The 12,651-nt window shown below is 37.4% G+C and overlaps 1 protein-coding gene across 3 annotated transcripts in view; it reads left to right on the forward strand.

The window, feature by feature from the left end:
• LOC120515557 (DENN domain-containing protein 3-like) overlaps positions 1–12,651 on the forward strand; it is a 136,209-nt gene that overhangs the window by 24,139 nt on the left and 99,419 nt on the right. For all 3 annotated transcript variants that reach the window (XM_039736640.1, XM_039736642.1, XM_039736641.1), the window contains exons 2-3: positions 9,220–9,351; positions 11,622–11,898. In XM_039736640.1, the coding sequence (XP_039592574.1) occupies positions 9,262–9,351; positions 11,622–11,898 (367 nt within the window). In that variant the 5' untranslated portion in view covers positions 9,220–9,261. The remainder of the gene's footprint in view (positions 1–9,219; positions 9,352–11,621; positions 11,899–12,651) is intronic.

Below are 12,651 nucleotides of genomic sequence, written 5' to 3' on the forward strand. Positions count from 1 at the left end.
AACCAAGAAGTCTTTATAAATGAGGATATATTTCAAAACAAAAACAAATCTAAAACAATTCTCAAGACAGCAAGAAGGAGCAGCCTAACAAGGCAAGTCAATCCCTAAAACACATTCTGAAAAATGACCTAAAACACAGAGGAACAAATAAAAATAATCAGGCAAACTGAAAAGTCAAGAAACTAAAACCAAAACAATACTTACACCACCGGACTTCCACACAACTTCAGTGCACCATTCCTGAGCTCTCCCTTTCCTGTGGCATAAATAGCCAGAGTGGAGTCTCAGGAGTGGTGATGTTAGGGTGGACCCACCTCTTGGGGTACCATCCGCAAAACACAAGGGGCACCTTAACACATTACATAACACATAAAAAGTTTTAAACTATTAAAGAAAACATATTCAAAGAAAAATATTTTTTTACATTAAAGAGAACAAGAAACAGAATTAGAAGAATATTGTAAGCACAGCAATGGAAAAAACAATAAACATACAAAACATAAACCTAAGTCAGGGCCTTAACCCTGGCTGAACTATAACACTCACTGTGACTGTGTGACGAGCCACGTCACAGACTTAAAGGATTTCTCATACAGTTTACTAATATGAACTGTTTATAGCTTTAACACTTTTGTAAATAATGTGTTCACTTACCTTTCTTTGAAAATGGCAGTTTGTGTAGTTAGATGCGTTTCAACAGGTACTTTTATAAGGGCATGCAGACAGAGGTTTATTCCAGAGCGAGCATTATATCCAGAGGCCTCCGAAAAGAAACATGTCCACGTTCATGAGATTACCATACCTATGGGTCATCTGCTGTCATGGTTTGGGGAGCATGTAAGGTTGCCAGCATACACATGCTCACAGAAAGGATCCACGTAGAAAGAAGAGAGATCTGCAGCAGTAGGAGACAAAGAGAAAGATTGAACTGGTATAATGCGTTCCTATTGGCTAGCATTGCTATGTGTGTGATCGTTAGACAGATTCCCAAAAACATCCATAGGGATTGGTTAATAAGACCCAACAGCAATATAAAGTGCCCATATGGATGGTAGGGGTGGTATTTTGGCTGAACTGATCTATGGAATATTTACTGGAGGGTAAGTGTAAGGTGCTTTCTTGAGCAGATATAAATTACCAGTAAAGAGGAGGCAGTCACTGGGAAGGAGAGGCAGCGAGCTCGGTGAGCTGTGTGCTTATTCGTCTTGTAAATATCTGATTTTTTGACGTCTTCGTGGAAAGAAATTCCTGGACTCAGTTATTCTTTGGAAGAAGAACACCTTGTTCTTTTTGCTCTTGATTATTTTTCCTACAGGGCTCCAAAAGTTGCAGACATTGTAAATATTTGTAAATTGTAATTTTTTGCCTATTTGTGTTTGTTTTTGGCTTGTCATTGTTGAATCGACTACAATACTGATTTAAATGATACTTATTTTTGAATATTGTTTTTCATTTTCGCGGTAGTAAAGGACAGCTTTTGTTTTCATCTTATTAAGGGACTGTGTGTATCTCACTGTCTACTGGTTTTCAAATGGTATCATGAACTACCAGATGCCCAGCGCTCAAGGTCATGGTGGTGTTTGTGAAGCATGGGGTACTGCAGAATGTGACTGATCTTTTTCTCTTTAGCGATGTCTGATGTTTTCTTTCTTTTTAGTAATTTTGAAATTTCAGTTCACCATCATATAAATTACATTTGCTGACACAGAGTAAATTAGTTAACCATCAGGCATTGCTTATGGTAAACAGCCAAACTAACATACAAAAAATAAAGATTTGTGACACAGAGAGGTAAATTACAGCAGAGCAGTACCATATACGAGGTGTGGCAGAAAAGTAATGAGACTGATTTTTTATTTACCAAAGTTTTTATATTTTTTCAAACATCAATGTTATCCCCTTCAAAGTAGTTCCCTTGGGCAGCTACACACCGATGGAGACGTTGTTCCCACTGTTGGTAGCAGCGCTGGAAGTCTTCAACCGGTATGGTCTTCAGCATGTCCGTTACACTCTTTTGGATGTTTTCTAAAGTCCCGAAATGACGTCCTTTGAGGACATTTTTCTGTTTAGGAAAAAAGGAAAAAAGTCACACGGACTGAGGTCAGGTGAATAAGGGGGCTGGGGAACCACAGGAATGCCTTTTGAGGTCAAAAATTCTGTTATGGAGAGGGCAGTTTTTCGGCACCATTTTGGCACAGACCTTTCGCATGTGCAAATGTTCAGTCAAAATTTGATGAACGGTAAATCTGTTCAAATTTAATTGTTCACTCAACATTCTTAATGTTAAAAGGTGGTCTGATCTCACAAGAGTGTTCACACGTTCGATGTTTTCATTGGTTTTCGAAGTTGAAGGCCTCCCTGAACGGTGTTCATCTTCAACGTGTTTTCTGCCTTCCAAAAATGATTTGTGCCAGCGAAAAACTTGAGCTCGGGATAAAGAATGTTCCCCATAGGCCTGTTTTAACTTTTCAAACCTCACACTTGCCGTTTATTGGCACAACGTTGCTCCAAATTCTGCTGTTCCATTTTGCGTGATGCACAACCAAAAACACAACTTCGCTAATAGCAGTCACAAAAATCACGTAGTTAACGGAAGGAGCTGAAACTTGCACTGAGCCATGGGAGGGTACTGATACACGTGCTCTATCAAGGACAACAGTGCAGCGTTGCCAGATTGCTTGCAGTGTTGCCAGTCTCATTGCTTTTCTGCCACACCTCGTATGAAAGCAGGAAAGTGTTAAATAGGGTCTAGTATTGTATTTAGTGTAGATTGGTTCATTCATTAAAAACATTGGATAATCTCGCCTCAGTTTGTTTTATGAGCTCTTGATACATTATGTAATTTCACAGTTACAATTGTTTTCTTTTGCTAAGTTTGTTTATTTCTACTTTCTCCTTTGTCCATCTCCTTTCGTTCTTCAAGACTAGGTAAGAAGGTTAATTATAATGTTTGTAAAAGAGAGGCAAGCCTGAAACTGTAGATTGGTGGCCAGGATTGTGGGTTTGCCTCCTGGTCCAGGCACTGCTTATGTGTAGTTTGTGTTCTCTTCTTATCAGTATGGGTTTTCTTTACATTTTTCTATCTCATACTAATGATTCACAAGTACAGGAATTTAATTTATTTAATTTAGTGGATACTTAAAAAATGTAGGTACCCTTCCACATTTAAATATTATTAGCTGTAATATTTGTTTTGCTTTTGAATAGCTTGTTGATACTTTGCCCCCAGAGCTTTAAGCATGCAAATAAAAGTGAATGATAAACCAGTTGATCTGGTATACTGGGGGAAATTCTTCTTGCAGAATGGCTTTCAAAAAAAAAAAAATCTACCGTATGCTGAACTTTGATGGAAACAGTAAGCGTGATTTTGTGTTAATATATTAGTGTGTTAAAATTAATGTACTTTTGTATGGACTTTTATGTTAACTGTTACCCCAAAGTGATGTATGGTTCAGTTTGATTGGTAAGTTGATGCTGGCTCCTGCTCTCTGTGACTTAGCATTAGATTAAATGGGGTTGACTATGTATTGTATATATGTAAAACCGTCACTTAACTTAACTGAAATCTATCTATCTGGGTTGTGTTCATTTGTCACACAATTATATCACTGTGGCTATAACCTTTATCTTTGACATAATTGAAAGCTTATGGCATGATACATGCTGGTTAAGCAACCTCTGTGAAGTTATCAGAGTTCAGTCTTTCTCAACAGCAAACTGCTCAAGGAGGTGATGTGACAGAAAGAAAAAGAACAGTGGGGACATGTGCTGAGCATCAAGCTCATTGCTTAGGTATTCATAGCAAGAAGAACAAAAAGAACAGTAATGCTATCTGCTGAGCATCAAGTACAGGAAACAGAAAGCATGTGCGGTAAACTAAGACAAATATTTGCACAAACTGACCTGTGCTTATGTCCTCACAACAGTTTTATCATTATGATTGCAAAATACATTGCTACACGTTGTGATGGAATGAAAAAGACATCCTGCAGTGACATCTCTTTAGCATCAAACCAAAAATGTGTGGTACTTCAGTGACAAAGAACACTGTGAGGTATGCCTCAATATGGAACCATTAAGCAGCCGGCTAATAATATGGCTCATCAACATGTCACACATACTCCATGATACAAAATACAAGAACAGCAGCAGCAGAGAGGTAAATTCAGGCAAATGAGGAGATACTCACAACTTCCACAGTTATTCAAACAATGTTTGGTTGAGGAGCAGTACTTTTGACAGTTGGATATGCGATGTGCTGACTGTGCGGCCCTATTTTTCATTCTGAAAACAAAAGAATGTGTGGCCAAAGTGGAAATGTTCAGCTTACTCTATATGAACATCCTTTATTTGAGAAGCAGTGGTCCATGTGTTAAGAAGTTAAAGAAGTTAAGAACACAAAAGAGAAAACGAATGAGGAAAAACTCTGAATTCATAGTTGATGTTTTAGTGTGGTAATTGCAGTCCAGTTGTGTGTTCTTCATTTTGACGTGCTTGCCAATTACTGTAAGTTTTGCTGATTATCTTGTTTTTTGAAGAATACTCCTTTTTGTCTTCTAGAATGGAACAATGAGCTTTTGGATTTTTAGTATTATTTGTTTTCCCTCTGGAATGTGATGTTTTGAAATGATGGACTTATTGTTAAGACACTTGCTTCAGCATTTAAACATGCTACAACTTTCATATACAACGAAAAACTCACAGGGACATAAACTGTGATTTAATTAATTGAATTAATTATGACTTAAATGCTTAACTGTAAAAATCTGTCATATGTAAATACTCATTAGCTTGGATGGCAGTAGTGTATACCAAACACTTATACAGAACAATTGTCATGCAATACTAAATGAACAAAAGAGAATATTTGTTTTAAAACTTGTAGAGACATCTGGTAATAATTTTAAAGCTTGGATTCTCTCTACTATGGCTAATGACTGAAAATGAAAAATGTAATTTTTAACATTAGAAATACGGTTTTATCTAAATATATTCAAGAACAGGATGCTCATTTTGGTGAGTGTTTTTAATTGGCCATGTATGATACATGACACTACAAAGGAGATGATTACCATGCTTCTTTCAGTAAAGCCTTTGCTTTCATGCTGTTTCCAGCTACCTTCAGTAAAGTTTCTTACATTCTTTGAGAAGTCAGGCTGTGATACAGTTATTAACCAGGAAAATAACTGAACAAAACGTTGTTCTAAAGCTCCATTTGAAAAACATATACTGTGTATTGTTTGTGTTTTTCTTTCCTTCTTACCAGTGGAGTTTTGGTGCAGCTCGGGTTGCAGGTATCCTGCCAGCTTTCACAGCAGGTATAGCGTCAAGCTGTAAGCAGAGCTCTGTAGGTCATCCTGCATTTGAAACCCAAAAGGCTACTCTTTCCTTTGAGGGTAATAAAAGCTATTCCACTAAATCATACAAATAATCTGGTCCTGAAAATGATGTACAATATGACCAAGTTTGATGACAAGCTGGCCATTTTGATTGGACTACTGTGAAATGAAGCCACTCGACACACGTATAAAAGGTTTGGGGCAGCCACCCATATAATATTCCTAGCTGCAAAGGAGTCTTTTAAGTTTCAGCACTGATGTTATCAGTACGGAGTCCAAAACAGAACTGATCAAGGGTTGAAAAGATGGCGGTTTTAAATGGTCAAACAGGAAGTGACATGTTAACAGGAAGTGATGTTGGTTGACCGGAAGTGATGTCTCTCTGACATCAGTCTGGGAGTCGGGACAGGAAGTGACAATCTTCTGGGCTTCTGGGCGCCGGAACTGGAAGTGACGTTCCTGATTCAGATAGGCTTTCCTGCGGCTGGTCTGCAGAGATAGCAAGAGAAGGTTTATTGCACCCCGCCCTCCCCTGGCCTGGCGTGGAATTACCATTACTTGGTCCATACAACGTCCTCCTATTCACACGTGTGTGACACTACATATTTAATTTTTCTTTGTTATTTTGACAGATTTTGGATGCACATTCTGCATCTTTCATTAGTTTTTTTCATTTTAGTTATTTATTTGCACCTATCTGCACCATTTTAATTGTTATGGTGGTGGTTGAAATTGCTCCCCACTCTCAATGTAAAGTGCTTTGAAAAGTAAGAAACACGCTATATAAATATAAAGAGTTTATTATTATTTTTATTATTACCAGTAGTTGGAGTAGCTTCTGCATTTCCAGGGGTTGCCTTAAAGGCTTTGACCTTTGAGTATTACGACACAAAGGGTTTAGACATCCCACAGAAAGTTTACGGATTCCTAAACTCTTTTTGTTAATCATTCTTTAGTTCAAAAATTTCTTTTATTAAATGTTTCCTCTGGTCTTCACTTGTTGGTAGTATTTTTGACTTTGATGTTTGTCTTTTGATTTGGCTTTGGTAACAATGCAAATGAATTCCTGGTTTTGAACTCTTTCTTTGATTTTGATGATATTTTTTCTCTTGGTTACTTTTCAAATAGCCCTTGCTAGTTTTCTTAGCATAATATTGACAAATTCCACAATGTTAAGTCCTGATTGAAGAAATTTGGATCTTTTAGTTTTCAAATATATTTGTTTATATTCCAGTATTTTGATATGAATGTTATAGCTAACCTCTCCAATCTTGCAGCAACAGGTGAATATTAACACTCAAATTATTAATGCCTGTTTTGAGGGTTTGTTAGGTGTAATTTATAATAGAAACAAACAGCTTTTTAGGCAATATTATCAAATAATAATAGCTTTAAAAAAACCTCATAGCAAGCATGTATAGTTTATTGCAATGGAAAATGTGCATTCAGAAATTGGATGGATGGAATTATTTCAAAATACATTCAGTTCAACGTTCCCTAGAAAATGAGGGAGACAGCAGTGATTTCTGCTATATTTTAAGACAGTTGAAATACACATGTATTAAGTGTCTGTGGTGGGCTGGCGCCCTGCCCCAGGGATTTGTTCCTGCCTTGTGCCCTGTGTTGGCTGGGATTGGCTCCAGCGGACCCCCGTGACCCTGTAGTTAGGATATAACGATTGAATGATGGATGGATGTATTAAGTGTGACATGGGAGCAAGTGACTTCACGCCAGCTGAAGGTCATCTTCCTAGATTAAAGTGCATCAAGTCTACCTCCAAACAAACACACATGCACATTTATGCAGCAGACAAGTGAATAGTGTCCTGGTAAAATGAAACAACAGTGAATGGGACCCCAGGTCAAAGGGCATACATAGTATTGGTAAATTAATCCAAAACAGAAATTTCTGATCCACCTGAAATGGTTGGGTGTCTTTGTAGGGCCTGACATTCAGAGTACAGAGCATTTTACACAAGTGTCTTGCTGTACCACAAAGTCACAGATTCTTTGCTGAGCATGTGTCAGTCAGTCAGTCAGTCAGTCAGTCAGTCATTTTCCAACCCACTATATCCTAACTACAGGGTCATGAGGGTTCTGCTGGAGCCAATCCCAGCCAGAACAGGGTGCAAGGTAGGAACAAATCCCGGGCAGTGCGCCAGCCCACCATAGGGCACACACACACACACACACCAAGCACACACTAGGGACACTTTAGAATCGCCAATGCACCTAACCTGCATGTCTTTGGACTGTGGGAGGAAAGCGGAGCACCAGGAGGAAACCCACGCAGACATGGGGAGAACATGCAAACTCCACGCAGGGAGGACCCGGGAAGCAAACCCGGGTCTATTAACTGCGAGGCAGCAGCGCTACCACGGCACCACCGTGCCGCCCTGAACATGTGTTAATTAAATTAATCATATGCAAAATGTCATTTTTGAGAAAAAGAGGCTACAGCTGCTTCCTGATTTTAATTCTTGATTATTTGACATGTATTTATTGTACTATTAATATGAGCATATAAAAATTGCTGCGGTGGGTTGGCACCCTGCCCAGGATTGGTTCCTGCCTTGTGCCCTGTGTTGGCTGGGATTGGCTCCGGCAGACCCCCGTGACCCTATTCGGATTCAGCGGGTTAGAAAATGGATGGATGGATGGATATAAAAATTGGCTAGCCGTACATAGTGGTGTACACTATGTAAAATGGTTAAATAAGGTGAGTACATTTTGGTAAAATGTGTGAATACAGCATTATTTCAGAATGAAAACAGAAAGGTGTATTATTAATTTATTTTTTTATCATAACCAGTTTCATAAAAGGAATTTTTCCATCTTTCCACAAATCCTAGTAACAATTTAAAATGGATCAAAAGAAAATGTTAGCTACCTGAGCAATGTTAGTGTCTAGGATTGCACACTCCGTGTTTTCCAAAAATACATTTTACTGTTGAAATAAATATTTTAAAAGGGAGAATGATGTGCCTGTATTGATTTTTATACAGGATATTTGGGTGTTAATGAGGTTATGCCTCTTTAGTTTTCTTTACTGTTACAGTATGTTATATTGGAGAGATGTAGGAAGTGCTTTGACATATGCTTAAATGTGTTTGATTCTCAGGACTATAAAGCTGGCAGCATCTGAGTGATCTTAGTCTTCTGAACTAACTGTAAAACTATCCTTAAAAATAAGTCTCATATTTTTCCAGTCTGTGGCATTTTTAATCTCCTCTGACAGTTTTTAATTGCTCTGTGTTGCTAATGACTAAGAAATAACAGCAAAGAGTTGTTGAGTGGGAATGTCTTTCAGCAAGCACTAGCATTTTTACTTCAGAGTTGTTGTCAACTTGTTTTTTTTACATATTTCTGTTTCTTCATTTTCTTAACAAAATAAGATTTATCTGGATTTTTTGAATTTTATAATCATTCTGCATGTTAAGAATTGTAATTAAGAATAAAGTTTATAATGATGTCTAATTGCTGTGCCAAGTCTCGACTGAGATATACACCTGGTTTTATAGGTAACCTTGCCTTGAATCATTAGCAACAAAAAACTGTTTTTAAGGGGTACTTCTGCACCGTGTAGAAAGGAAATTATTTTGATTTTATCAGTAAGCAGGAAAACGTTTTTTTTTATACTGATAGTTTTTGCTAAGTTTCTCTTTGACATCATTCTATGAATACAAAAGTGTTTAATATTTGATTTGCTGTTGACATTAAAGGAGATTTTCTTTACACAAATGTCTGAAGCCTTCTTTTTCAGATGATCCTATTTACCCAATTAGACATTTTGCTAATTTTACAGCATATGTAGGTTTTTTCATCACATTATAGATTTGTAACTATGATATTAACTTTCAGTAACATATTCTTTATTTAAGCCATGCTATAATACAGTACACTGAAAAGATCATCTCATTGATATGCTGATGGCCGACGTCCTTCCTTGTGCACTACTGGAAGGCTGTGTTGTAACTGGTGCTTCAACCGAAAATCTCAAGGAGGCTGTCCAGGTAAGCATAGATGAAACATTTGATTTAGCTATTGGTTCATGCCTTTTTTTAAAAAGAACGTTCATTTACAGTACTTTATTTCAAATAAAAAAGAAGTTTGTATACAGGTGCCTTTTTGTTTAGTTTGCCTAGATCTCCTCTCTTCTACTGCTAGTTAAAATTATACCTCTTAAAGGATAATTGCTAAATTGTATTGTAGACAAAAGTAATCTTAATTACTTAAGGATAATAATAAAATGAGAAAAGAAAAACAGGATCAAAATGCTGCATTGGAGCCTCATGCATGATTACGACATGTTCACTCCTCCACAATGCTGTGTCCTCCATAATCTTTGGAACAAAGACACATTTTTCTACTCCAAAGTTTAAAATTACAAATCAAACAATTTAGACCTGATTAAAGTGCACATTGCAGACTTTAATTTAAAGGAATTTACATGCATTTCAGTCACACCATATATAAATAATACTTTTTCAACATGGCCTCCCCTTTTCAGGGCTTCGTAAAGCTATGGACACAGCAATGGCAGGTCTGTTAAAGCAGCTGTATTTAGTTGCAAATTCCTTGCAAGCAATGATTACTTGAAGTCTGCAGTTCATAGACATCACCAGGTTCCGAGGATTGAGGCCATAATACCGAGACCACCATGTTTAACAGATAATATTGGGTTGTTCTTTTTTGTCTCTACACTTTGCTCTTGCCATCAATGTATCTTTGTTCCAAACATTATGGAGGGCGCTGTATGTCTCTTTGGTGTTTGAGGAAACCAACATACAGTTTGTGTAGAAAACTTGGTGCTGGACGATTGTTTAGATTGTACACAATTGGACTAAGGCCTTGTTCACCACCATTAAAATCGGCGTTATTATGTTAATTGAGCATCCGGTGGCCGGATCAAGTGCCGAGTGTTTTCTACATGTAGGAGTCAATGAGAGTGTTCAAGTAATGTGTTTTGGTGGCGTGTTTTTGTCTGCTCTACTGTATTTACGGCATCAAAAAGCGTTGCATGCAGCTATTCTTGGCGTTCAAAACCCAGAAGGCGCCTCACCACTTCTTTTAAGTTTTCTGCTTTTGGAATTATAAGGGGAGCGGGGGCATTCAGTGCATAACCCGGTGTACGATTTGGACTATAACATGTTTCCTTATATCAAAGTGACAAGTAGTCTCTCTTCAGGCTAACACCATAAGCAGCATATTGGTTGATCGTCAATGTGGCATTGTACCAGCTGCAGCAGACAATCAAAACTGGAACCGACATCCGACAGTAATTAAAAAACTTCGGAAATTTTAGCATTTCTTCATAAAGCACAAAATACTTCTTTTAACCCGGCCTCCCTTGCAGTCAGAGTTATGAACCCAGTAATGGCAGGTTTTTTAAAGCCTCGTGTATTTAGTAAATTTTAAAACAAGAAGATTAATATCTAACATAGCAAAATGGTCCATATTGAAAGGAGGCACCTCAAATAAAACGACAAGGGCTTTCATATCCAGTTCCGACACTGCCTCCACAGGTTAACACACACTACAATTTGGGCTGCAGGCTGGCGTTAGACAGAGACAAGCGAGGCGCTGTAGAAGTCAATTTGGTCGCCACCACAAAATGCAACATAAGCGTCTAGGTGTTCAGAGCAAGTTGCTGGATCCAAAAACTTAGATTGTGAACAAGGCCTAAGTGTCAAATTCAAACTCCTGGATCCATACAGAAGCAGTGCTAGCCATGCTAGCCAAGGACATACAAATGTAAAGACTAAAAAATAAAGCTTAAAGTAACAGTACAGGGTTCCAAGGCTACTAACCCAAACAGATGTTATATCTAACAGGAATTACCTCGGTGTGCATACCATAGTCTTTCTCATTTTCTGTTGTGCTTATGTTTGTTATTATGATGATGTTACTTAACTTTCTGATGTTATATGTTTTGATGTAGATTTAATTTTCATTCTACAATGTAATATATGCAGTAATAAATATGTGGGGAAATATATTAGGTTTGCTATTTTGACATGATATATTTTGTAAATATATAATAATGCCATCATAATATAAAAACAAAATTCCAGATGTGATGGTCAGAGTGCATAAAAGATTTCATATGTTTCTGTATTTCTGTTTCTGTTTTTGGCTATTAGGTAATTACGATAAACTTAATAATATAATGTTTTTTTTATTGTAAACCGCTGTTTATAACAGAGTATTACATTTTGAATGATTTATTCTTGTAAATCATATTAAAACACACAACAAAAAACCCTACCTTTTTATATTTTAGGCATACCAAGGAAATCATAGCAATTTGCAATTTCTTGATCCCGAGGTGCTGCAAGTCCATGTTCCACCTTTTGTGACAAAAGATGATCCTGTGTCAGGGTCCCATGGTCATAATACTTTTGAGAGAAACCAAAGGCGTCGCTCCTATATTAAAAAAAAGAAGGAAAAACTTGGAACATCTGTAGAGGGGAATGTGGAAAATAAGGAAGCTATTGCTGAAGATATCAGTGTTCCAAAAGACATAGATCTTATTGCATTACCTCAGCTTTGCTTTCCAGGTAAAACTTGTTTAGTTTTGCTGTATTAGAACTTCATTTTTGGTTTTGTTTCCATACTATTATATATTACTGCTGCCACTGCTTAAAGTAAATATCTTTTTTATGTTTGTTTGAATGGAAATTTTGACAGATATTTAGAAATGATTTTAAATACAAATATCATTTGTTGTACGATGGGGGATCCAAAATAGCACAGAAGTAGGCTGTAGACTCTGCTGCCACATACAGTCCGGTTAATTAGTCTGCTAAGTGGCATCATGCTAAAGGCGTATTTCTGGTGTTTATTCAACAATTGTGCAGGTGACTTGGGCTATTTTTTCCTCCAAGCCACCATGGCAGACTTTCAAGAGACAATGATGAGCTCGTTTTTCAACATTAATGGACTTGTTAATAAAGAGTTTGTCCTCTGTGCACATTGACAACATTATATTGAACTGCTGAGGTTTTTATAAGAAAGCGTTAGAAAAACAAATTGGAGAAGTGGCACTCCCAAAGCTGCATTTTGCATGTGGAAGATGTTTTTGTCTAAGAACAATGTCACTGTTGCTCCATATCCCCCATTCACCAGAGGCCTCATTCATAACGCTGTGTGTAGAATTCACACTAAATCCTGACGTACGGACAAAAGTGGAAATGTGCGTATGCACAAAAAAATCTAAATGCATAAAACTGAGCATACACCAATTTCCACATTCTTCCTCTACATAAATCCTGGTCAGCGTGAAAAGTGACGCACATGCACGCGCCTGCCAT

This window comes from Polypterus senegalus, chromosome 15 (genome assembly GCF_016835505.1).
Source record: "Polypterus senegalus isolate Bchr_013 chromosome 15, ASM1683550v1, whole genome shotgun sequence".
In the NCBI taxonomy this organism is placed as follows: Eukaryota; Metazoa; Chordata; class Cladistia; order Polypteriformes; family Polypteridae; genus Polypterus; species Polypterus senegalus.